Below are 26,614 nucleotides of genomic sequence, written 5' to 3'. Positions count from 1 at the left end.
AGAGACCCTTCTCAACACGAGCCTCCTATGTAGATGTAAAAATGTATTAACTCTGCAGAAGGCACGCATGTGTGGGAGCACACAACAACTACGCTATTGAAAGGACGTTTCAGAGCTGCACACTGCTGTTTCTCATTGAGCCACGGCTCTTTTAGCATGAGCTGGATGAAGCAGTCCAGATTTTTGCGGGTTTTTTACCACTTGTTACATTTACAAATCAAATGAGCTTGCTGTGCTTCAGAAAATTGCAAGAAGTGAAAAGATTACAGCCCAAATCCCTCAGTGAGCTTAAATATGTCTCTCTTTTTGTGGCAAAACACCCTAAGGCAAAGTATTTTAAAAACAGCAGTGCTGATAATGAGAGCTAATAACTTTCCAGATGTTTGCTATTTTGCTACATATGACTTTTTTAAAAAGGTATTTAAACTGATCCTGCCAGTTGTTGTGGATGCCTCTGTGTGTGTGTGTGCGCGCGTGTGTGTTTAATGAACAGCCGGCTCTTTTGAACTAGGAATTTTAATACTTTCAGTTCCATGAAACTGGAATCAGAGGAGGCGGCTGATTGTACAAGGGAGGGAGCGCATTTTCTCATGTGAATTCAGAAGCAGAGAGGGAGGGAGAGAGAAAAAAGCATCGTAATATTGCGTGTGTTTCAGTTTCAGTGGATCAAATCTTTCCTCTATCTGCATCCAAGCTATTTGGTTGTGATCAGATGATCAGAGCTCAAGGAAGCGATTGGAGAGCGAGCTGGCTGCAGCTGCACTGTAGGCTGTTTTCAGGGACAAGGAGCCACTGTTTTTCAAACATAGCATAAACATAGAAGTTATTTTGTAGGCTTCAGGATGCAGATATGGGTTGTGCTGCCAGCATTGTTCTGCTCCAAGCCTTTCGTTCTGTGGTACAGAGGAACTGTCCACATATCTGCAGGCGACGACGACGGGAGGAGTCGTCACATGAAATTCTGCCACTGGATAGCGATGATGAAATGAGCAGACCCAGGACTCTCATCATAATGGTACGGTATACTTTAATCGGCAAAGGGAGGTGACAGAATTATTGTTACAGATGTTACGTGATTATTTTCTTCCTTTAATATGTATCCGTAGAGAAAGAGCATTGACAGGCTATTTGTCACTGTAGGTTAGTTGTGCTGGTAGATTTGCTGTCTCTGTAGTCAAACAGAGCTGAAATGTTACTTTATAGGTGAAGCTGTGAGCTACACATAAGCTCTATATAAGGTAAAGGTTCTGTTGTTTCATTGTTGGTGGGTTTTGTTGCTATTTGCGAGATAGGCAGCACTGGAGCCGGTAGCGTGGTTATATTTTATTTCAGACTTGGAATTCCAAACAGCAGACAGCTTAGGAAATGTTTACTAAGTCTGTTCATCATAAAAACAAACCCAAAAGCCAAACAAAAAGCCTTTGCTTTCACCCAGGATGCAGTTGGAATTTATATCGAGTTATATGCAAATAAACTCCCATCTATCTTTGCTGCAAACTGTTTGCAGCAGTAAAATGTTTGCTGGATCACTGCTTTCCGGTTTAGTGAGTTGCCTCCGTTCTTTAACGAAGGGGGGCTTGAAAGGCTCTCGGTCTTCGAGAGTCATTTTCTTTCTGAATTAAATTGGATTATTTTTATTTTGTGGTGGGACTATAATAAGCACTATAGGTTTATTAGGAATAAGTGACGGGCTTGTTCCTCATTATAAATCACTGTTTCAGAATGAGGAATACACTTACTGCTTAGTTACTGCTCTTCCTTGCCAAATACACGTACGGTGAGCGTTTCCAGAACCCTGGAGTGGTTTGGGTCTGAGGTGGCAATGATTTGGTACTGTGTGGCTCCCACTTGATAAAAACATTACCGAGACGCTGCAAATAGGATTTTTGCCAGTTTGTCAGGGCACTCGTGTATATCATTTGAGTGGTAGAGATTGTTTTGTTTTGTTTTTTATATAAAGTATGTTATGATGAAGTCCAAAGTGCATCCCCCTGATACCCCACTGTATCACACAGGGCACTAACTTAGTTATAAATGGGTGATGGTACCATTAGAGAATGTGATAGCTGTCATGAGATCTAGCAGTGGTTTGAATAGAGCATTGCTGCCCGTGGAGAGGTGTGTGGTGCAGTCATGGCAACTGTAGTAGCTAGGACCCAGTCCAAGCGGTGCTCTGTGTATCAGCTGAGGATATTATCCTGTGCATGGGGGGAGGCTAATGGTCATAAGGAGGAAGGGGATGGATTTCATCTTCGCGAAGCTGATGTTTAAGCTTCTTTTGCTTTAAAATCCAGTATCGATAAAACAAACTCTTTTTTTTTTCTTTTTTTTTTTTTTCCCCTCTCCACTTAACGGTTAAATAAAGGACCTCATCAGCATTTAAACAAATAACTGTCTCCTTCCTGGTAGTAATTTCAAGCATAATGAAGTGAGAAAGGTCTGGAAGAAATTGCAGCATGTCCGAGTACGGATCATCTGCGCAACTTGCTTCAGTCCTTGGAAGAAAAGGGTAGTCTTGGGTGCTGTGGCAGCAAACAATGTACCAGCCTCCCCATACCCCGATGCAGTTATCAGCAGCTTGAGTTGCAGTTCTTTGTGCGGTAAATCCTGGGAGAGTGGGGCTCCGAGAGGTACGGCAAAGGTCCCTGGGCTCTCAAAGAAGTGAGGCTTTACCGCGGCGTGGAGGGAGCCGTGGAAGCTGTCCACCACCCTGCGGAGCTGGGGATACCCAAAGGAGAGGCGCGCTGGTCAGACGGTCTGTTACCCGCTGCTGGATGTGGGCTTTCAGGGATCCCCTCCTGGTCTCAAGCACATCCACCCATTGTAGTAACAGGGGCTTTATGTTCTCTACAGCAACAGTTAATGCACTGGTGTTTGTCCTGTCAAAAGGCTGCCCTTCCCCACGACATCTGTGGGGTCGTTTTCTCCCCCTCGGTCCCTTTGAGAAGAGGAGGATGAGCGGTTCAGCCCTGTCACGAGGCTGGTGTAGGTGCAGGCAGGCGCTTCAGAGGAAAGCTGCTGGGTAGGGGATGACTCGGGGAAAATGGTCTTCCCTTGCACGTCTGTCTTTCTTTCTGGATGTGTATTATTACTGTGCCTTTTCATTTAGAAGCAGATAATTATGTAACTATCTAAAATAATTTGCCATGGAGCTTTGCAATTAGGCTTAGTAATGATGTGGAGACCTGGTGAGTTGAGAAGAAAGCGCTGCTTCAGAGCACTTCTGCGACAGAAATGGATGGTCCTGTTTCCACCAGAATTCATGTTGCTTAAAAGAGCAGCATGATAAAGAGGACTGGAGGCTACTGAACCTTATAAAACATGTGTTATGGTCCTAACAGGTTATATTTTTTCCCCTTGGTCTGTTGTAGATCATTGAAGTTTATGTCTGGATAATACAGTGGAGACAACTATGTAGACAAGCAAGAGTGTTTAGTTCACAATGTCATTATGCACATTGTGCAGATGCCAGGAGCTAAACTGATCCCAACGAGATAACTGAGTTTTCATGTCCGAGGGCAGTGAGTGATTGGGGTGCCCAAAGAAGAGAGGCGAGGAAACCCCAGAATGCAGAATATCTGAAATATACTGGCATGCCTGGGTGCGATCTCCAGAGGCTGTGGGCTCCTGTCAGCTGGAGATCTGGCATTTTATCTTTTCATGCCTTCAGATGAAATGGTCCTCCTCTTTGTAGCTTGTGTGCCACTGGCTATATGCTCCCTACCGAGAGTGTTAGTATTTGGTATTGATTCCAGGAGATAAACTATGCCTTCTTTTTGAACGGCTTTTTTAAGTCCCCAGGCTCTGCTGCGTCTTCTTGCAAGTTTGCCTGTCCCGTGGGAAGCAAAAGTAAAATCTCAGTGTTGCCTTGATATGGAAAGCAATGCTGAGGCATTGCTGAGAGAACAGCAGTCTACCCTAAAATACTTCCAGTAACTGTACAGCTCTATAGATGTGCCCCATTTTCCTTTGTTAATCCCTGAAGGGGAACATCCTCGTAGGATATTCTTCAGGAATTGTGCCTTTGCCAGTGGCACTCCAAGCGGGAGATGCTGTGGGTGCACTCCACGAGAAAAGAAAGGGAGAAGGCCCAAGTACAGCCTCCAGCTATTGCTTAATGGCCACCTACTAATCACTGTATGAAACCTTTAGGCATCACAGTGGGTATTTCTAGCATCCTGGTCCTTGCAGAAAGTGAAGATTGATGTCTTTTATTCACAGAATTTTTTTTTCCTCTTCAGTTTGTTAGTTTAGAAATCTGGTTTTATCCTTGGGCAAGACAGATTAATAATCGGTTTTAGATCTTGGCTGGATCCACAGAGCAGGGAGAGATGTCAGAAAGACAAAACTGGAAATTCTTTGTCAATGGCTATTGTGTGTCATCTTCCCTCGGACACAACCCTGGGGGTTGCCAGAGACTTGCAAAATAAGTATCCAAACAACCTCTAACTAGATGTACAAGTTGAATCAATGTGTTCGGTGACTCTGCATTTAATAGGCCATCTTGTTGTTTTCTGTACCTTTAAGAGTATGTCTGTAAGAGCTGGTTTTCAAAATAAGTCCATGAGATGCCGAGGTTTGAGATATTAAAACCCTATGCAGAGTGAATGCAAATGACTGTATGTGCTGTTTCTGCAAGAAAAAGGAGAAGAGGAAGACGCCTGAAGGAAGAAAATCTTGTGCATGGGGTTATGTGGAACTGTTTGGTGTCTGGAGTGGGGGCACTAACGTTTAGGATGATGCTTTGCATTTGGAACTTGTGACTTGAAAAGAAGTTGAGCTTTATCTAGTAGGTCATTCTTTGTTTTTTCATGTGATTTATTATGAACTGTGGCAGCTGAGATTTGTGTGGAAGGTAAGAGCAAAGTGTGATATTTGAGGATATGATTCTTCTCTCCACCACCCCACCCCTCCCCGCCCTTGGGAACCAGCTACACAAAAACGTGGTAAAATGTTTTGCATTTTGAATAAAATACCGTAACTTGAACGGACGTGTTAGCCTGAACACAGCAACAGCAAGGTGACACCACTACTCTCTTTATTCGGTTTTTCGTCTCTGAAGAGAGACAGCTTGCAGAGATTTTCTCTACTCTTTCCAGTTACAGAAGAAGTAAGAGAACCTCCCCTGTCGCACAGATGCGGGATGGCTGCTCTGCTCTGGCATACAGGCAGGGCTGGGGCGCTGCCCGAGCTGCTTCTCAGGTCACTTAGTTTGTAAACGGAATTTTAGTCTTCTAAAAGAAGTAGAAACAATAAAAGCATGGCTTTGAGAATTCTTCCTCATCTAATACTGAAGTTTACCTCCAGAATTGTGTTCCTTAAGTTTTGTTGCACGATCTGTGTTAATTTTATGTTTCTAGTTGAAATAATTCAGTGCACTCATTTCCTCATTTGTATGCGTTTACCTACTGAAAATTTGTACCATATGCATACTAAGTGCTATCAATAGATGGCAAGTCTAAGAATTGCAAGGTCTCTGACTTACTGTTTTTGTAGGTGGGAATGTGTGTGTACCCAAACGGGGAGGACTTGCAGCGGCTTTTGGAGGTCGGCATGAGGCTCAGCTCTGGGAAGAGAAGGGTGTTCTCTTCCTCCAGTGTCTTGGAGGAGGGATTGTCTTTGGAAAGCCAGACTACCCAGGGCTGTAAAGTACAAAAGAAATATTCAAAATATTCATATATTTTAGCTCAAGTCAGAAGCTTCAATGTGTAATGCATTTTTAAGCAACAATAAACATATGTAGCTTTATTTGACCTTAATCAACTTCCACTTCAGCACTTGACCTCAGCAGGAACAGAAACAGGCCTATGTTTGAATAAATGAATAACCTTAGAGTGTAAAGAGGAAAAGTAGTAGGCGATGCTCAAAATGCAGTTCTATTTCAGAGCCATTTTTGCAACTGTTCTTGTTACCTTTGTGTGTTCTTGTTACTTGACAAGGTGCCCCGCTTAGTGGATGAGGGAAAGGCTGTGGATGTTGTCTACCTAGACTTTAGTAAAGCCTTTGACACCGTTTCCCACAGCATTCTCCTGGAGAAACTGGCTGCTCATGGCTTGGATGGGCATACTCTCCGCTGGGTAAAAAACTGGCTGGACGGCCGGGCCCAGAGAGTTGTGGTGAATGGAGTTCAATCCAGTTGGCGGCCGGTCACGAGCGGTGTTCCCCAGGGCTCAGTTTTGGGGCCAGTTCTGTTCAATATCTTTATCAATGATCTAGACGAGGGGATTGAGTGCACCCTCAGTAAGTTTGCAGACGACACCAAGTTGGGCGGGAGTGTTGATCTGCTCGAGGGTAGGAAGGCTCTGCAGAGGGACCTGGACAGGCTGGATCGATGGGCCGAGGCCAACTGTATGAGGTTCAACAAGGCCAAGTGCCGGGTCCTGCACTTCGGCCACAACAACCCCATGCAGTGCTACTGGCTTGGGGAAGAGTGGCTGGAAAGCTGCCCAGTGGAAAAGGACCTGGGGGTGTTGGTCGACAGCCGGCTGAACATGAGCCGGCAGTGTGCCCAGGCGGCCAAGAAGGCCAATGGCATCCTGGCCTGTATCAGAAATGGTGTGGCCAGCAGGAGCAGGGAAGTGATCGTGCCCCTGTACTCGGCCCTGGTGAGGCCGCACCTCGAACCCTGTGTTCAGTTTTGGGCCCCTCACTACAAGAAGGACATCGAGGTGCTGGAGCGTGTCCAGAGAAGGGCAACGAGGCTGGTGAGGGGTCTGGAGAACAAGTCTCATGAGGAGCGGCTGAGGGACCTGGGGTTGTTTAGCCTGGAGAAAAGGAGGCTGAGGGGAGACCTCATCGCTCTCTACAACTACCTGAAAGGAGGTTGTAGCGAGGTGGGGGTCGGTCTCTTCTCCCAAGTAACAAGCGATAGGACGAGAGGCAATGGCCTCAAGTTGCGGCAGGGGAGGTTTAGATTGGACATGAGGAAAAATTTCTTCTCTGAAAGGGTTGTCAAGTATCGGAACAGGCTGCCCAGGGAAGTGGTCGAGTCCCCATCCCTGGAGGTATTTAAAAGACGTGTAGATGTGGTGCTTAGGGACATGGTTTAGTGGTGGACTTAGCAGTGCTAGGTTAACGGTTGGACTCTATGATCTTAAAGGTCTTTTCCAACCTAAACGATTCTATGATTCTTTGCCTTCTGTGCCTAATGCTCCACAGGCCTGCTGGTAACTGCAGAGTGATGGCCAGCCTCTTCCCTTCGGTGCGTGTGCTCCAGTGGGGTCAGCAGGGCTCGGCACCGTCATGAGTAGAGCAGCATAGGAGGGTCGGTGTCCATCTCTTTTCTTCAGAGCTGTGTTTGTTCTGTGCTGAAAGGCATTTGGTTTGGTTTTGGCTTTTACCAGGTCAGGCAGCAGCTATGGCTCTGGGTATAGTTTCTTAGAGTGGAGAATGAGCCCAAGGTGTGGATCTGTTTTCATACTTCAGAGTGTTGCAGTAACATTTAAAGTATGCATATGGTTGAAAAAGAGATGGCGTTAAAACCAGCCTTCTTCCTCTGAGCAAATCTTCTCCATCTGACCTTAGTACTCTGAGCAACAACGTTTTATACTGCTTTTACTTCTTATTAGTGTTGCAGCAACGTGTGTAATACGACAGTATGTGGAATGAAATTATTATGAATCTGTTAACCAAATTCTTATGACAGCTTACGAAGAGTGTGGACTCAAAACAAGAAAGTGATGAAAACATCCTCCTACATAAAAGGTTGGGTTTTTGTTTTGTTTTGTTTTTTTAAAGAGAAGCAAGCTATTTATTTGTAAGCAACACATACCTGAAAGTGTAGGGTATAAATTAAAGGGGCACAGAAAATTCTTTGTGAGCAGCAGTCCTTGGGAGTGCTTTAGGAAGGCTTTGTGATTTTATGCATTTGACAAAAATCACAATTGAAGATGCACATTCAAAATGCTTCTTGGGAGAGAAGAAAATTGACCTATAGAAAGGCAAAGTAACTTGATTAAAGCCAAGAAGGCAAAGAGAGAAACAAACACACACAAGAAAAAGGAAAAAAAAACCCAAACCTTCATGTTTTTCAGGCTTTGGCCATCTGTAATAAGCACATTTATAGACAAATCTATGCACACACACGCTTGATTTGTCGCAGTTTTGTCTGCGATGCTCTGTCTGCAGTTCTGCTTGGCTCTAGCTCTGATGGGCTGTAGCAAATGCCATGCTTTCCATGTTTCCCTTGATCGTTTCGCTCCTCTGGATCTTCCTCCGTGCTTTCTTTGTCCAAGTATTCCAATCCTACAGAGGAACGTAGGAGAGTTAAGAAAAAAAATCCCAATGATCTGACTGGTCTGGGATTTTGGAATTGGGTGAGCTATGGTTGTAGGAGCCTTAAGCTGTTTACATGGTGTGGTGCCCTCATACACCAAATCAGGCGTAACTGCAGATCTTGCATTTATGTTTGTCTGCTTTCCTGTGTTTATCACAGTATTAAATACTTGGATAAATTGTAAGGAAAAGATAAACTCTGGGTAATAATAAAGAGATGAACATAGATTTAAATGCCAAGTGCTAGGCACAGAATGAACCATCTAAAATAACCACAATAGTATCTTTGAAGTTCTGGAAACTTCAGGAAAATGCTTTGAAATGTTTTTCTTGTTCGGAAACACAGAATTTAGTAGAGGTATTTTGTTTCATGCTGTCAGTAGACAGTGTAGTGTTGGACAGAAATATAAAACTTTTGTATATATATATGTATTTGTGATCAGCAGCCTCTAGGTCTATTTTCAGAGATGTTCTCTGGTTTTTTTATGCGCATCTTGGGCTGCACAAGTAGTTCCAGACTCATAACTCAGTTCAAATAATTTGGTCTTTTGCCTCCCACAGTGAGGTTTTGGTAATGGGATGCGTGACTGCTCCTGGCACTGTACCGAGCAGGCTGTATCCGTGGGTTAGGCTGACAGTTAATATCTACAGGAATGGACTGGAAGCAGCGATACTGCCTGCTACCATATCTTGGCTGAGAAGCGGTGTCGTCCCACGCTGCTCAAGCTCCATTACAGGAGCACGTCTCCGTTAGCGGTATCGCCGTCCACAGCTCACAGGAGGCGGGTTGATGCAGCACAGGCAGTCTGTACGAGCCCGAAGGATGCAGAAATCCACCTGCGATGCTTCATGCACGCCTCAGGTGTTTGCACTGCATTACCAGCGAGCGTGTGCCTGCCGGCATCCGCAGCTGGAGCACCGACCTGCGCCGCACGCGGCAGCTGGAGAGCCTCAGGCTGGGATGGTGAGCAGCGGCGCGGTGGCAGCAGCGCTTGTCGTCTTAATGTGTGTGCACTGTCCTTGGCCCGGGCTCTGGTAGACTGGTTCTCTTCTGCCGAGTATGGTGAGCTGCAGCTGGTTCAAGAAGCGTACAAAGGAGTAGTAAATTAAACTCATGCTTGCAGAAAACGGTATCGGTGCCAGTCCTCAGCCCTTGCCTCTCACTGGCATTAACTCACCGCTGGCTGCAGCACTGAGAGCCAGGCTGGGCTTTATTTTTCATGCTGTTGTAGGTACAGAATCCTCCGAGTAGAGCTGATCCGGATTTAAATGCATGTAGCTGAGTCCAGAGTCCATTTCAGGCCTTTGGCTACAAACATGGGGATATTGATTTAGCTTGGAAACAACTATGCCCTGTAAGAGGTATGATGAGTGAGGAAGGGAGCAATAAAGAACCCGGGGCCCTCCGAGAACGCCGGCCAACCGAAAGTACTGCCAAAGTAAAAGCTGCTGGGAGAGGCAAAGGGGGGAAGGGAGAGCTGTCGAGGCAAAGACAGTGTGTAAGAGAGGAAGAGTTCAGTGATGAGAAAGAGAGAAGCCAAGTGGAAAATGCCATTTCTTCTCATCTGAAATTAATTAGGCACACTGCTGTTAAACCGGTAAGATTTGATTTTTGAGGGCAAGCCACCGCTGCTCTGTGTTGACACATCAAGATATTCTGATACTGCTTTTTCCTCCCTCCTTGTTCTTATCAAAAGCTTTGTTTTTGCTTCACAGTGTGTATACTTCCTCCTACCGATGTTAATCCCTCCTCCCTTGCCCTTCTTCCACCCCTTCCTTCCCAAAGTGGAAAACCATCTTCTGCTTTGACTTTAGGATAAATGCAATCCATTCCCCTCCTGGGTGGATTGGAAATCTGAAAGCAGTGTGATAGAACTGTTCCTGATGTTTCTCATTTCCATGGAGTTTCTTCTTTACAACAGTAATCTTAGTACACTTGGTCTAAACCCAGTGTAAATAAATCAGAATTCCAGTTCAGCACATTTCAGGCAAAAGCCTTATGCAAAGTTTCATTGCTCATGAGGGACGAAGAGATATATCTCTGAGCCTTTATCTCCACGCTTCATACTCTTCCATCTATCAGAATCATGTGGTTTTAATGCATGTGGAAAGTCTTTGTTGCTCCATAGCCTCTCCCGCAACCTCTGGCCAGCAAAGCAGGGTAACGTGGCACAGTGCAACAGGAGTCATTTCACCTAATAGCAGCTGCTGAACCGTTCCTCCATCAGCTGCGGCAGAAAGATAAATTGAGGAGTAGGTACTGTGAGTACATCTACAGTGTAAACCAAAGTGTGATTACCACGTGCTGTAAAGCCTGGTGTGGCTAGCATTGGTGATCTTATCTTTTTCGCTGCATCCCAGGGGGGTTGCCACCTGATTTCTAAAAACTCTCAAGAGATTCTGACTTCTAGATTACATTTCCTGAATCATACAAGGTTTTGACGGAAGGCATCACCACTTCATGACTATTAGATGACTACTGCCAGTGTGTGGGTGAATACAGACTAGCTCCAGGTTGCGATACCTCCTGTAGCTTAAGAGGAGCTGGACAAACACAGGCGAATGGTTTTGATGTTCCCTTAACCAAAGAAAGGTTTGTAAAGGCAAAACAGGGCATTTCATTTCTGAGGCTAAGCAGCATTTCAGCATATTTGAGCCTGTCAGCTAGTACTAACTGGCAGCTCCGCTTTTGTGAGTGAAACAAGAAATGAATTCGCAGCCAAAGTACTCAAGTAACTGAACTCCTGTTCACTGCAGTGCTGTTGTTTCAGGAATACAGAACCAGGCGCGGTGACTTCAGAGTGTTTGGAGCTAAGGAAGATGGAGGAAGACGGAGTGTCTAGGAAATACAGGAACGGTTCCTGGTCTTACAGCTTTTGAGTCGCTTTCTTGAATAATTAAGGCTTCCAGCTTGAATTAGTGATTGGAGTGAGGAATACCATGGTGGAGATGGGGTTAGGATTCAGCACCAAAAAGCATGTCACACGAAGACTTCGGGACGTTTCGGGTGGCAAGGGTCTGATAATCATCTCGGGGCGCTATTCCAAGTCTAGTCCAGCTGCAGCTGGCTCAGACCGTGGACCGCGGTCTCCCACGCCGAGGTGTGGTAGCTGTACATACGCGCACACATTGCCAGTCGGAAAGAAACTGCTTCCTTCGTTGTTCTGGGGCTCAATTATTTCAGTTCTGCTAGGACTCTTATTTTAAACTCGGGGGAACTCTGTAAATAAATACATATTATAAAAAAAAAAAAAAGTACTTTTTTTCCTCCTGTTAATTTGGTGCCTCTTCAGAACAAAATGTTATGTTCTGTCGAAACAGAAAGAATTTGTGTGCAATATCTTACTTCTACAATTGCAGCCTGTTAATAATTATTACCAATTTGTGGTCAGCTTAAAACATAATAGATTCTATGTGTGTGGTTTTGATGAAAAATAGCCATTGTAATGTTTGTCAGACTTCTTTCTGCCTCAGGGATCACTCTGAATACAGCGTATGGAACCAATTGAATTGAACACTTCGTGCCTTTGGTGTTTGTTTTTCCTCACTTCCCATCTGTCAACTGCTGCGCTCGTTTTCTTTTCATTAGGATTGATACTTGCTTGAAGATGAGACGGTCAAATTCAGTTCTCCGCTATACGTGTGCAAATCCAGCAGAGTAAATTTTTTGACTTAATGCAGTAAAACGGATCAGAAGTGTAATTCTGTGCTGCTTGCGTGTTTCTCTCCAAAAAAAAAAGAAATCGTGAAGTTAGAGTGGAAAATGTGTGTGGCCTTGCTGGATCAATCGGCGGTTAGCTATGAAACGAGGACGTTGGGAGTTGAACTTCATGTCACCAATCACTCATAACTTTCTTCGTCGTTTCACTAAGGGTTTGGTGTTACCCTGATGTTTTCCACAGGTTGTGACTTATGTGTTAAAATTGGCTCTTTCAGAGCGTAAGCCTTAACAGTATAGAGATTAGTTAGTGCAATGTAGATTCCTGGAACCAGATGCTCCACTGTCCTTTTTGAGATGTTTCTTCCCTTAGTAAATTATGTGCAAACATGCATTGCAGCTATCTCTATAGGAGATCTGATCTTAATGGGATTACAGAGGAGGACAAGTTCTTAGGGGAAACGGAGCTTGGAACTGGGCCTATTTTTTCTCACTTTGGGATACTTGTGGCTTGAAGGTAAAGAATAAAAAGGGTTCACACAGCTGATCTGCACTTCTTTCTTTTCAGTGCCTTAGCTCTTTCCCTGTCTTTAACCCGTTCTCCCACGTGCTTGAGGAGCCTTTTCTCATCTCCCTAGAGCTCCCTAGAAAAAGCAACCAGGCACAGAGCATCCAGTTGCCCGTTCGGTCTCTCCACCTGCCAGCTGGCACTTGTGCCTACATTTGCTTATTCAGGCTGTGACTCTGTTTTGGCTTTTGCAGTGCTTGAGTTCCTCCGGCTATTGACCACCGTTAGCTCTTTGGTTTTAAGCAAGGGCACAGCCCTTCAGGAGGTGCAGTGATCTAAGCAGTTATCTAAAAGCTTGTTTGTTGCCAGGAATGTCCGGTTTCTTTGGCCTTACAACCTTGCCTTTTATCTTTTAACTGGCCTGTTATGAAAGAAGCCAAGTCCCTTGTTGGCTGTCCGCTCCCAGGTGTTAGACATGTGCTCCACAACACATCCTTCAGATGAATGTGAGCAGCAGATGGGTGGAAGATACAGGGCAAGCGATCCTAACCTTGAATCCAGTACGTCCAGTAGGAAACATTTACTGTTTCTTTGCAGACTTTTAATGAATACGTTTTCCAATATTTAAGATAGACAATATATTTTTTTTTGTTCATGATGCATCTGATTCTTCGTGATGACCATTTGCCCCTTGTAGCACCTGATTTTCTTTCTGCTGGCAATGTAGCAAAGACATCGGTTGGGGAAGGACTCATGATTGGAGTGTTTGTGCATCTGTCACCCGGTTTCGTTCAGAAACCCTCCGACCAAGCAGCTCTGACAGGTGACATGCTCATTCCTCAAACACTTGCGTAAACACAAAATATTTTAGCAGAATGTATGGAAATACAGAGAAAACTCATGAACACGGTTTGAACTGAAGAACTGATTGGAAATAATAGAAATGTTTGCTAACGTGTGCTTAATTCTGTTTTTTATATGAAAGATAAAAGTGAATCCAAGCCTGGAATTGTACCGATATGTTTTTGCCTTACTTCTCTGAATCTAATTGAAACTGTAAATATCGGTGATAAAATGTAATTCTGAAATGTTTTCACTATATAAAAAAAAGCCAGTTCTTGAAGAATGCACCAAAAAGGACCTGCCCAAATGAAATGTTTGAGAGATGAGTTGACATAAAATTTGTACCAGCTCCCACTGAGAAGTTTCTTTACACAGTATTTTTAAGCTGCCAAAAGCTTTTGCACATACTAAGTGCTTGCCAGTTTTCCTTTTTTAAATGAAATCAAAGGCAATTTTAAGTTACATGAGCCTGCAAAAAGAATCTGAATTGGTGGCTAAACATTGCTATTTGTAAAATGCATTCAAAAGACAACTGTATTTCTTGGAAATATTTTCACAAAAGGATTTGCTCCTTGAGTCGGACCGTGTCTGCAGTGTTTCAGGCAGAACAAGGAGCTGAGTGAGGAGGAACTGCAGCAAACTCTGCTTTATTTCCCATCCACATCCTTTTCTGGCACTTGTTTATGCCTGGCTGTAGTGTGTATTTGTAGGAAATCAGAAGTTAACCTCTTAGCTTCTGATTTCCTGACCAATTCTTTTCTATCCAGCTCAAGTGGTGCTTAATAGAAATAAGAGTCAGGATGTTCCAGCTATTTCTACAGTAAGGGGGAATTTTCTCAACTTTCCAGGATTTCCAAATTAAAAAAAAAACAAACTGAATTTCCCAATTAAAAAAACCCCTCTTGGTACAGAGTCAGGTTGTCAGTGACCAGTTTAGGCTTGATGATAAGGCAAAAGTAGAAGATGCAAGGGCTTGTCTTTGCATGTTGAATACAAAGAGCAAGGTGGGGGAGTGGGGAGAACCACGAGGGCAGGAATACTGGCTTACACTCATCCCATCGGAGAAAAGCATCTGGAGAAGGCAACGGAAGAGGGATTACTATGATTCAGCTTTCTGCCTTGCAGAGGCTGGGACCTGGACGCTTAGAGCAGCTTTACTGTGTTAAGAATGACATAGTTTGGTCCTGCTTTCCAGCTCACTGAGAAATCATAAATAAATTTTGCTTTTTGATCTATCCTTGGATAGCAGAGTTCCATAGTGGCTTCTTGGGAGGGCTTTAATACCTCTCACAATTCAAAACAAACTTACTGTAATTGGAAAATCACAGAGAAGGGTGAGGAGGATCAGCAAAGTTAGTCCATTTCTACGTATGTAGACAAAGACTGGGCCTGGACTGGCCTGAAAAATAACTATGAGGGGATACGATGGGAGTCATAAAAATCAAGAATGGTCAGAGACACGTAGGCTTTGCTTACAGTTTCTTCTCTCAACAAGAGAAGTAGGGATCATCAAATTAAATTAATGGCGGGCAAGTTTGGAGGGAAAAAAAAATCATGGAATGAGTATTAAAAGGGGATTTCCTTGCCACGGAGTGTTTAGCATCCATAGTGTCTGCATAGATTTGAAGAATGACTGGAAAAATTCATGAGAGAGAAAAGTCTTTGAAAACTAGTAAATACGCAGATGCCATCTCAGGCTGGGAACCTGCATGAGTGGAAGAGTATTCAGGAGAAATACTATTATACTGACGGCTTTTTCTGTACTTTCACCTGAGCATCTGTAGATTCTCACAGGTGCGGAAATCTGGGTTAAATGAACTTTCATCCTACCCGGTATGACCATGCTTACATAAACTGGAATTTAGCGTGGCATCCGGGTCAACATTCAGTACTTCGCCCGCTGCTGAAATAGTATGGTACTTGACATCGTCTTGCCTCTTACGCATTGATTGACTCTGCTCCCGTGAATTATTTTGCGTTTGTTGCAGGTTACGGTCCCTGTGCATGGACCTGCATTGTGAGTCGGCTGATGCGCGGTACCTTGTCTGTCAGCAGACCACTGGATATTCCTTGCTGTGAGGTTGGGGTAACTGAAGGAGTAGAACTAATGGGTTATATTATATTTCTTTTTCGCCAAGTTTGGGGTTATATTTAGTTTTAACAACTCTACACAGGCTTTCACAAACTGTAGGGTTCATTCTGGGATCCTAACCACTGCCACTGCGGTATCTTCCTAGAGGTTTTTACCTTCTTATTTTGGTAATACTGAAGATTGCACATTTGTTACAGGTCTCAATTAGGATTTGCAGTTTTTAATTAAGAAATGAAAAGCAAAGCCTGGAAAGGTGAAACAGTTCTCTGGGTGTACAGAAAGTTACGTCAGAGTAAGAAATACCGTGTCAGATGTTGGCACTATCTATTAGACTACACTGTTTTGCTTTCTGTGTTCCAAGAGATCAGTAAGAGAAGGGGAATGTCAAAAGGATGCAGGTTGTCTTTCTCTCTTTTCCACGTACCAAACTTAACTAATGTAAATCAGACTTGCAGGGTTTTATGTTTCACTCCTTTTTTGCTAAAAGAAGAAAATAATCTTGCTTATCTGCTTTTGAAATTTGTGTGCTTTTTCTCTCTTCCAAAATGCCGTTATTTAGCTTTCAGTTATAGGATCCAGATAAGGAATTATTATATGCAGTTGCTTTCTTAATTGCTTCAGATACCCACAGGCGCTAGAAGAGAGTGTACAGGAATTTGTAACATTGAATATATGTTACAAGTATGTGATATCAAACACAATAATGGTCGTGCAGTCAGCTTGCATACATATGGAGCGAACGAAGAGGATCCCAGGGTATTTTAAATCAATATTATGGCATTGTAGATGTTGATTGTGACCTTGAGTAAAGAAGTGAGTTGCCTGACCTCCTTTAGCTTCAGTTATTCCAGCTGGAAAATTGGGTGAAAATGTGGATTCTCTTTATAAGCCAGATGTTGTCTGAGCTGAGCTTTTCTTGGTAAAGAAAAAGAAAAATCATTTCTGCAACGTAGCACAGACATGAATAGCAAGTATTAGAATTACAATCAGAAAAGCATGCAGCAGAAGCCAAAATCACAGCAGCATCGACATGTCTGGAGATAGTAAATTTAGATGATTAAATTATTTAATCGCCTTTTATGGCCCTTCATCACTATGTGTTTTGTTATCAAGGGCTGCTTCCAGTCCAAGTAGATGAAAACAAAAGGGTAATGTTTGTTTGAAATTTCCCAGTGGATCAAACTAAAGAAGAAATTAAAGTAATTGCGTATTTTGCCTTTCTACACATCAGCAGGACAACATTGCTAATGGAAAGTTTATTCTTCCAACCCGATTGCTGATGTAAGAAGCAGCATTTTGTTTGCTAAAGAGAATAAGTATAGCCCTATTTCCATCCAACCTGTGCAAAGATACCCGGAACAAAAGCCCGTGGATAATGTGCTCGGTTGTGCTATATGCAAGTCTGCCGCTCCGCTGCGCGACAGGGACTGTCACGCTTGCGAAGAGGACCAGCTGGTAGCACCACGGCACAGTACCCCCTCTCTTCTTGCTCCCCCAGTGGCTGCTATCTCCAGAGGGCTGAAAGGGCAGGTGAGGAACGGTTGCAAGCATGAGATCCACGATGCTGGTTTTCTGTAAGTGATACTGTGCGGCCGTAGCTGGAGGTCTTTGGGGTTGCGTCAACAGGTCTCCATTTAGGGAGAATATATAGGGAGAATATAAGGGAATATATTATATTCATGCCAGGTGCGGCTGGGTTCCCAGCTCGGAAATCTGCTGAAATGATGCTGCTGTTTCGAGTATTTTCTTGGAGGGTTAGCTGGTATAAACGTCACTGTGGCAAGGAGAGAGTGGCAAGGTGCGTGCACGTGGAGCGGTGTTCCCAGGCTGTGGGAGAGGGAGGGACTGCCGCTTCCCAAACGGGAGAGCAGCAAGACATTCTTTAGGAGCTGTAAAATCACCAAAGGGGTAGTAAGCGGCTTTTGGAGCGTGGACGTTATCGGCAAGCTCTTGCGCGTGCTTACAGGACCATTTTGAGGTGATGAAATACGTGCGCTGTACGGGCCCTTGCGTGCAATGTGTGAGATGAGGTTGGGAGCTGCCAAACTTGCCCTCCCCAGGGCCTTCTCCTCACACCCCCCCAGGGGATACTTTCAGCCCCAGATGGATCGTATCGGCTCTGGCAAAGCACAAAGAGACTGGCGAGTGCAGCCTGCGGACGGCTCCTGGCACCGCCAGTTCGACTAGAGGGTGTGTTTTAGCCTTTCACACGGGGCAAAGAAATACAGCAGCCTCTCGCACGTTCGTTCTGCATGAGTGCTCTAATATCTGGGGCACGAAGTGAAGGTGAAGGCATGGAGGAAGGAATAGCTGAGATCAGTGCAAGAAAAGAAATGGATTGACGTAGGTGGAGTCACTGACATGGGGGGGGACTGTTGTCTGGAAAGACCTGTTAGCAAGAGCTCTGACAGATACAAGGGGCTTTTCATGGGTATTTATGCGGGGACACCGTCCCCCCCCTGCCTTAGAGAGCTCACCTTGTGTGCTGCTGTTGTTTTAACCGTGACGGATTCCTGGCCCTTTGCCTGGTCAGAGCTAGCTGTACGGATGTGCAGGCAGAACGCAGGCATCAGCTATTGGATGGACGTTATGGAGTGTTTGCATGCGAAGGTTGAGGTTTCAGCTGAAGTTGTTAGACCATAGGTGGAGTCGTATTTCTCAAAAAACAATGTCGTTCGCTTCCAGTCGATTCAATACCAGAGTGACTTTGCAAAAGGTTGCTTCACGTGTAGTTTTTCCGAACTAAATTGTTTTACCTTTCTGTTTAAATTGGTTTGGTTTTATATTTCCCACCCCCCCCCCTTTTTTTTTTTTTTAAAAAAAAAAAAGGACATTTTCAAAACACAGATCAATACTGAGCGTTTAATTCCAAAAGACAATCTCTTCTTGGTTTGGCTTGTGGGTTTTTTTTTCTGTTGGGGAGGGGAATGTTTAGTCTTTGACAAAGGGATTGGGACGGAGGTCACTAGGGCTTTCCGTCTTCTTTGGTAGGTGCTAGTAAAAAACACCTATCTCTTTCTGGTCCCAGTGGAGTAATCTGCTTTACCTGTCCAACGTGAAGCTTTTGGGAAGCGCAGTTTTTACATGCATTCACAAACCACTACAGAGCACATGCTATTCCCGAGGCCTGGAAGATGCAGATAAGATGACCGTGTGGTGTCCAGTCACTGTCGCCTCAGTTTTAGTCTCTCAGTCCCATTAGTAGATTTTTTTTTTTGGCAGTCCTATCTGAAAACACATGCAGTGTGTTGCCACCCGCTACAAGCAATTTCCTAGCAAGCACTCTGACCGCAAGAAAGCATGGCAAATTATATCTGATACGGCTTGCGTTGTCCAAATGCGTATCTGACTTCTAGCAGCGTTGCCCTGCTGCGCCGTTCGGGGTGTGACAGACAGTGATGGTGGGCTTGCTGGGGGATTGAAGAAGTTGAAGACCAGGTTGAGGAATATATGAAAAGCAGCATCAGTGTGTATTGATTATAGCTTATCTACTGGCACTGCCTGCGTGTTGTGGGATATTAACTAGTCTCCTCGTTGTTGGCCTCAGTAGTTGCGTGTACCAGCAAGGTCTCCAAGTTTTGTGACTTCTGCACCCTACATCCATAATATGGGCTACAGAAGGCTGGAAGGCTATGTGCAGTAAGTTTTTTAAAGAAAAAAAAAATAAAAATAATTAAAAAAAAATAAAAAAAGATAGGGAGCCCTTTGTGAACCCTCTCCAGGGTACCGTAATTTTTCTTCTCACCGATACCCGAGCTGATAGCTGCCTGCTGGCCGTGTGCTAATGTCATGGTCGCTAAGTGCAGAATTGTTTCTGTTTCTATTCCAAGGGCTGGGTGTTGAGCATGGGTGGCATCCTCTGGTTTTTCTTCAGCGACTTTATTGCTGTGGCTCTACCAGGAACTCTGACGTGCTGGAAATGCCACAAGCCATTCAAGGGAGGTGTGCAGGTATCTTATCTGTGCTCTGCCACGTGGTAAAGAGTTGAGTTTGTCAGCCAAACTTCTCAGTACTGGTCTACGCTGCAGAGACTGCCTGAACGGTAGTGTCACTGTCATCGCGGTGGTCTTAGTTTATAAATGAAGCAAGTTTTGTTATGAGAGGTTTGTCGTTCATGTCAGAATTTAATTTCAGAATAGGCATAATATGCAGTTGATGCAGCTTGTTCCAGCAAAAGGAGTTTTCTTACTTTTTAATTAAACTATCTCTCTCAAACCTGTTAAACAAAAGGCCTGAGTCAGGATTTGGTGCGCAATGACTATGGATGTCCAATTATTTATATATACATGGGCATAAGTCAAGACTATGTTTTTGACTTACACTCTGTTTGTACATGTCAGCATTGCTCCTGGACGGAAGTCCTGAGCTGAAAGAAGCATTCATTCCCTGAAACTTGCTATGAATTCGATCCTTGCGTATAATTCCCCCCCGCCCCGCTTTAAATTTGGAAAAAAAAAATGCCAGTGTGGCTAACTGAAGCTTCACTTCTTGATCCTTCTTGGTGGGAGATGGTGCATTATATTATTTTAGAAGGACAGTATGGTGAATTCAGTATTTGCTACACAACAACTCAAATATTTAGCCTGTTTTGGAGTGTCTTTTATGTTAGTTGAAGATACACATTTTAGGGATGGAATTTTTGTATCTTTTTATGGCTGCTAGCAAAGCGCTAGTGAAAGTCATTTTCCAATGATTGCACAACATACTGTAGCAGTAGATTAGTTATGTCCAGCAGTATGTTTTTACATATTGCTGTATAACATAAATTCAAACTGAAGTCAATGAAGCATGACAGTCAATAGATTTAAGAGAGAAATAAATTAAGTTGGACAGAAGCTCTAGAAGAAATGTAGGAAAAGAGAATAAAAAAGTTATTAAAGAACTCGTGACCCCTATCAGAAAACTGAACGCTAGTGGCTCTGAAGCAAGGGGAATGCATAGCTATTCCTTAACAGGAGTAGAGATATCAAATGTTATTATTTTTCCTATCTAGATATTAATAAGTTTCTTCAAAACGCTGGGAACAGATGAAAATGTTCAGCAAAGACGGCAGAGCAGAGGGCAATCAAACACTGAATTAACTGCCTTACATATTTTATCATTTTTTGAAGTGCTTCAACATCCTTATTTTGACTATATGAATCAGATACGGCAGTTCACAAACATAAACCAAGGCTTGTGGATTTCCTGTGACAAAATACCTCTTTTCTTGGGATAACCTGAGGTAGGGATAATACTTCTCACCTTATACATAATAGTTCTGTCCCACTCCTGACAGGCTCCTCTCTCTGGTTGGACTCGATGATCTTAGAGGTCTTTTCCAACCTCAATGATTCTATGATTCTATGATTCTAAAAGCAGCGCAGGAGCTTTATTCATATCAACATAACCAATTTTATGATCATCTTAAAGTACCTGATACCTTTAATCGAAGAGATAGAGAAGTCTTTGAGGAAAAATTAGGAAATCTTTTACAGTCACGCTGATGCTAATGAAGTTTGCTTTGTACTTCTGCTACAGCACAAAGCATTATTAGACATTTGAGTGGTGATGTTATTCCCCGTTACAAGTGTAGAGGGATTTGCATTCAGAACAGATCTAAGAAAGTGGAATCTTTATCTGCGGTTGTTTACCATTAGTTCTGTTTATATCTCTGTGTGAATGCTCTAGCTTATTTGTTATTTCGTTGCTTCAACCTTTTAATGCTTTGGCGTTGAGGAAATATAATGCTCAGTGCCTGTAGCATAGAGTCTGAAAAACTGGCTGCCAGGGATATGGAAATAAATGAGGTTTAATAATATTAGGAATAAAAATCCCTTGGACAAAAGATACTTCGTGGAGTAAATTGGATAAGGACCAGCTGGAAACTTGAACCTAAATTCATCTTTTGTGTTATTTGGGAGTAACACAAGTTCATCAAAGTTTCAGGAAGCGGTGGTGACCCGTATCTCGGTGGAAAGGGCGCCCTGGAAGGGCTCCTCAGTGCTGCTGGGGCAGGAGGCTGGGAGAGAGCCTTCCCGAGGCACGGAGAGATGGAGCTGAGCTCGTTCTGTGGGACGGTTACAGCAAGGAGTTGATAGGCGAAGGAGCCTCTGAGAGGAATTGATACCTGCTTACAGTCAAGCCAGCAGAGCTGATGGATCCAGCATTAAATTTAACCTCTGGCAAGGACCTCTTGTCTTGGCAGCTGGGTTCACTATGTTATGTGAGAGGCACTTGGGACTCGGCGTGGTGGTTTGAGAGGAAACAAGGGTGATTCCAACTTGGTTAATGTTGCGGTGCTATATTGGTAGCCACTTGAAATGTCTGCATACCTTGGCAAAGGGTTTCTGTTGTCTTTTCTGTTTTCTAGTGCCTGGCACAGATGCTTTTCACCTCTAAGTAGGAGTACAGTGAAATCTGTCTTAAGCAGTCACACAGCAGGCTGGTAACACTCAGTTTAAAGGAGGTGATCTTAAAGGCAAAGCTAAATGACGAAGATAATAATGAGATGGGGTTTTAATTCATGAAGTTGCACCGCGTTTTAACTGTGGAAGACAAAAGCAAACTAATCAGACCGATGCGTTGTTTTGTAGAGCTCAGGTCAGACACGCTGGGCTCGGTGTGACTGCTCTCCTGGCACGGAAATCCGGCATGTGGAACAATCATGTGGAAATTCTGCAGAGGTTTGTTGCTTTGGATCAAATGTTACTAACGCTGAAAAATGCCTGAAAGAGTTCATAGAACTCAGAATTATTTGCTGGAAAGAAAAAGGAAAAAAAAATGGCGCTCGGGGTAAAGTTGCAGATCTCTGACAGAGTACTTAATTGAAACAGGTTGTGAAAAAGATGCTTATGGTCCAATTTGCAAAAAAAGCCAGAATGAAAAAGCAGAAAAACTATCGATTTGTCTTAGTTAGGCACACTGATATTAAGTAAAAATAAAAAACCTAATGCACACCACATAAAGACTATGTGCACAAGGGAATGGAGCTTTGCTGCTACAGCAGGATGAATCCTCAGCTGGACCAAAGGAGAAGAAAAGGGGCTGTGTGTGTGTGTGCACATGTGTGGGCACTGAGGGGGGTTTGTTCAGTTTTAAAAGACCTTTGTGCCCTGCCAGCCTTCAGACAGCTGAGCATTGGGCGAGTCTCCTTACCTTAATTAAGAATAGTTCGACTGCTCGTGTCACTGCTCCCGTTGCCTCTGCGGTTCTGAGGCACCGCCGTGGACTGGGGGAGGCTCCTACCCTGTCAGGGTGCTGCCGTGATTGCCCCCGCGTGGGGTGGCGGGGCGGGGGAGCTGCCGTGATTGCCCCCGCGTGGGGTAGCTGCCGTGATTGCCCCCGCGTGGGGTAGCGGGGCGGGGGAGCTGCCGTGATTGCCCCCGCGTGGGGTAGCGGGGCGGGGGAGCTGCCGTGATTGCCCCCGCGTGGGGTAGCTGCCGTGATTGCCCCCGCGTGGGGTAGCTGCCGTGATTGCCCCCGCGTGGGGTAGCGGGGCGGGGGAGCTGCCGTGATTGCCCCCGCGTGGGGTAGCGGGGCGGGGGAGCTGCCGTGATTGCCCCCGCGTGGGGTAGCTGCCGTGATTGCCCCCGCGTGGGGTAGCGGGGCGGGGGAGCTGCCGTGATTGCCCCCGCGTGGGGTAGCGGGGTGGGGGAGCTGCTGTGAGTGCCCCCGCATGGGGTAGCGGGGCGGGGGAGCTGCCATGATTGCCCCCGCGTGGGGTAGCGGGGCGGGGGAGCTGCCGTGAGTGCCCCCGCGTGGGGTAGCGGGGTGGGGGAGCTGCCATGATTGCCCCCGCGTGGGGTAGCGGGGCGGGGGAGCTGCCGTGAGTGCCCCTGCATGGGGCACCTGGGGAACTGGCTCTGTCTGGCAGCTTTACTCTCGCCTGAGGTGGGAGCAGGGTTTGAAGCAAGCAGGGATTTTTTCTTAGTTGGCAGGTGACAAGCACTTCCAAAACCAGGTTTTTACAAGCCAAAAAATCATTTTGGATATTAGCATATAAATTTCCCTATTTCTCCCTTTTTATAACTGTCTGCAGATTTCGGAGTTTGCAGGGTGCTTCCTCTTACTGATGTTTCATGCCACTTTGAAAGGGGAACTGTTACCTTGGTCCAAAAGTAGAGATTAGTCTGGGCCCTGGCAGCACGAACCTGTTGCTGCGTGCTCTGTGATTGAAGTCTGCTACCGAGGGGCTCGGTAGGAGGTGGTTGTTCTTTGAATGCCTCTTTTTATCTTGCAGACGTACGTGCGCATGAAGTAAGAGTGCAGCCATTTGGGCTTTTGAATCAGAGAGGGTGGTGAGGAGAGAGGATGTGATGGGTTTTGAGTCAAAGATAGAAGTTCAGCTGCGAGCGTTTTTTCTACAATTTCCTATTTTGATTTGCATTAGAGGCGGGGGCTGGGTATATTTATGGTTTAATGAGACACTCTCGCCTTAATAGCAGAATATTATTCACAGGAAGAAATGAGTTATTGCTGGTTTTCTTCTTCTTTCTGTTCAGTTACTGTGGATACAGCATGTAAGTTTTAGACGTACTTCCCCCTTGAACAGTATACGCAGCTTCCAGTTGTTATGCTGAAGCTGCTGAAGGAAAGAGGTTAAAGGAGCACAATTCTTAAAGAGAGATTTGTTTGCTGCTTGAATTCCTACGGATACAATGAGCTTTCGCGGGAGATTCAGAAGGGAGCCTAGTGAACTGCGGAGGAGGAGAAGGACTGTTAGGCGAGTGAATCAAGGAGAAATTCACAGATTAAGCTGCGTGAGTATGCACCCCTTCTTCCACCTCTTCTACGAAATTGCTGAGAAATGACAGGTCAAACAGTCTTCAGACTACGCGTAGGAGAGAGTAGGATTTATTCCTTGGTGTGTACGTAGGATTGACTGTCCCTTGTCAGTCTGTGTGATGAGGTACTGAACATTGGAGAATGATTACTGAAGTCTGAGACTGAAGCACGGGGAGTTTGGGAGTGTACAGAACTCAAGTGCATTAGGGAAACTGTTGTATAGCATCACGTTGTCGATCAGACACGTACTGGTAACGGCATTGTGCGATAGCCTCTCTGGCGCCTGGTAACACGTGCTTGGTAGTTCCATGAAAATCCGTAATGCTGCTTCTGGAGTGGAAAGTTACTCTGTGCTATTTCAGATCTCATGATCTGCTATAGGCGATTTGTGCCTCTCGAGGCCAGGAGGAGGAGGAGGAGGAGAAAGCCACTGTCCTCCTGCAGTGCAGGAAGCGAATGGAGAAAGCTCCAGAGCCCTTGGTGGAAGGCTGGAGTGAGGTTCTGCCCCGCCAGGTAGACAGCAGCTTCGCCAGTGATGGCTTTGGGCCAGGACTGCGCGTCCCGAAACTCCGCTGTGTGACACCGGGCAGCTCACGTTAACTGCGTTGTGCCTAAGCTTTCCTGGCTGAAATTGAAACTGCAGACAATTTTAGGTAAAACGCTTAGAGCCCGCTGTTGAGAAGCCTTAGGCAAGTGCTGGTTTTCAGTGTATTCTCTTGAGACATTACTTTAGATGTCAAACATTTATTTAATGGCTTCCCCGAGAATGATTTAGAGACAATGGATCCTTTTCTTCATGGCGAGAGGTGTTTGGTTTTCTTCTGTAGTTTCATATATCCAGTTACAAGCTGTGTTTGCGTGTGCATGCTGGGGGCTTTTTTGAGGCTATTCTGCATGTCCAGTGTAACAAAGAATTGGTGATAACACGCTGAAGATTATTCTCATTAACTTTTTTAAGTAGGAAGGAAAATAACTTTGCAGTTGTAACACTTGGTCACACATTGATTAAGATGGTCTGCGGTTCATCTAGTAGAGTGTTTAGGTTTTGCTTGTGACTAGCTGCCGTTTTGGATAGATATTTTGTATGGAAATGGATCTTTTTGACAAGGCTACTTTACAGTGTAGTTCCTGCTGCCCTGAGCTGTTGGCATACAGTCGAAGATACCGAGTTTGAGCTTTCGTGGTCTTGGGTCCCAAGAACGAATGCTGATGGTGCTGCTGAAAGCATCTAACCCTGGCAGTTCACAAGACTTTGGTAGGAGGTAGGCACTGCTGCCTGACTTACCCTCTTAAATCCTGGTTAGGAGGGTTTTTTGTCATTATTGTACAAATTCTGACTACACGTGAATAGCGCTCACCAGAAGTGGTTGAAGCCTTACAGGAAAGTACGGCTGGAAATAAAACAAAGCCCGAATAGTAACAATAAATCAGTAGCCTGCCTGCAGACAAGGAGGAATATATTTGTTCGTTCTTGCCTGTATCCTCAGATAACAGAAGCCGAGAGTCTGTTCGGTTTAGTGGTGCCAAAGAACCTTTAAATTGTTGTGATTTCTAACAGTCAATAAAATGTATCATACTCTGACCTAAAACTTAGAGCGCTTGTAACCGTGTGCCTGTTGCCTTTCATTGGAAATGGGTAACGTGCCTTTTTCATCAGGGGCTTGTGGTTCACACGGCACTTCCCGTGAGGTGGCTGGCTGCTGTAATGTCAGGGACACAACTCGGCTTTTCAGGGGAATCCGTTCGTTCCCATTTCTGTTCTTTTCAGACATAAGATGGATTAAAATGGGGTCGCTGTGACATGGTATTCTGTAAGCGTATTTCTCAATAGTTTGTTTAGCCCTTAGGAAACGCAGGCAGACTTGGCTTTACCTTTGTGGCTTGTGACCTGTGTCTTTCTACCCGATATTTCGTAATTGAAGTATGTTAAATCGTTGGCCTATGGGCACTTTTTGCTATCAACCGGGAGCCAATCTCTCCTTCATGCATCAGTCCTCCACAGCTCCGATGCTGCAGATTTCAAAGTGGTGTTAGCTCCCACTGCAGCTGTAAAGGCTTTTGTATATGGGGACCTTATTCAAAGAGTGCATTTCTTAATATACTACATTTAGACCTGTATTTTCTGTGGGTGGACTTGTATTATTTGCTGGAAACTCCGTTCTTTGTAAGACTAATTATGATCTGATTAGTTTTAATTGATTGTAGGTTGTTGATTGAGCTCAGTGTGGTTGACCAGATTTTGCTCTCATTTACGTTCTGTGTGTGTAAATGACGTGATAGCTAGATAATTGATTGGGAGAGTAGTTGATGTCAAGGAAACGATTACAATTTTAACGTCATTGTGAGAGCTGAGTTTATAATGGCCGTGTATAGATGATACTAATTTTTACAGATCTGTGGAAATACTTACCATAATTTACAGTAGCATGAAAACTATCTGTAACTCATGAAGAGATAAGTAACCGTAGTGTAG

General features: G+C 44.6%; 1 protein-coding gene across 1 annotated transcript in view; it reads left to right on the top strand.

Moving 5' to 3' along the window:
- Positions 1 to 788: 788 nt before the first annotated feature.
- The window catches only part of DOCK10 (dedicator of cytokinesis 10), a 141,868-nt gene continuing 116,042 nt past the window's right edge, over positions 789 to 26,614 (top strand). The window contains exon 1 of the mRNA XM_076340893.1: positions 789 to 1,015. Coding sequence (XP_076197008.1) covers positions 851 to 1,015 — 165 coding nt within the window. The 5' untranslated portion in view covers positions 789 to 850. The remainder of the gene's footprint in view (positions 1,016 to 26,614) is intronic.

This window comes from Aptenodytes patagonicus, chromosome 6 (genome assembly GCF_965638725.1).
Source record: "Aptenodytes patagonicus chromosome 6, bAptPat1.pri.cur, whole genome shotgun sequence".
NCBI lineage: Eukaryota > Metazoa > Chordata > Aves > Sphenisciformes > Spheniscidae > Aptenodytes > Aptenodytes patagonicus.
The sequence above is the reverse complement of the archived record's forward strand: the minus strand, read 5'-3'. Positions and strand labels throughout refer to the sequence as shown.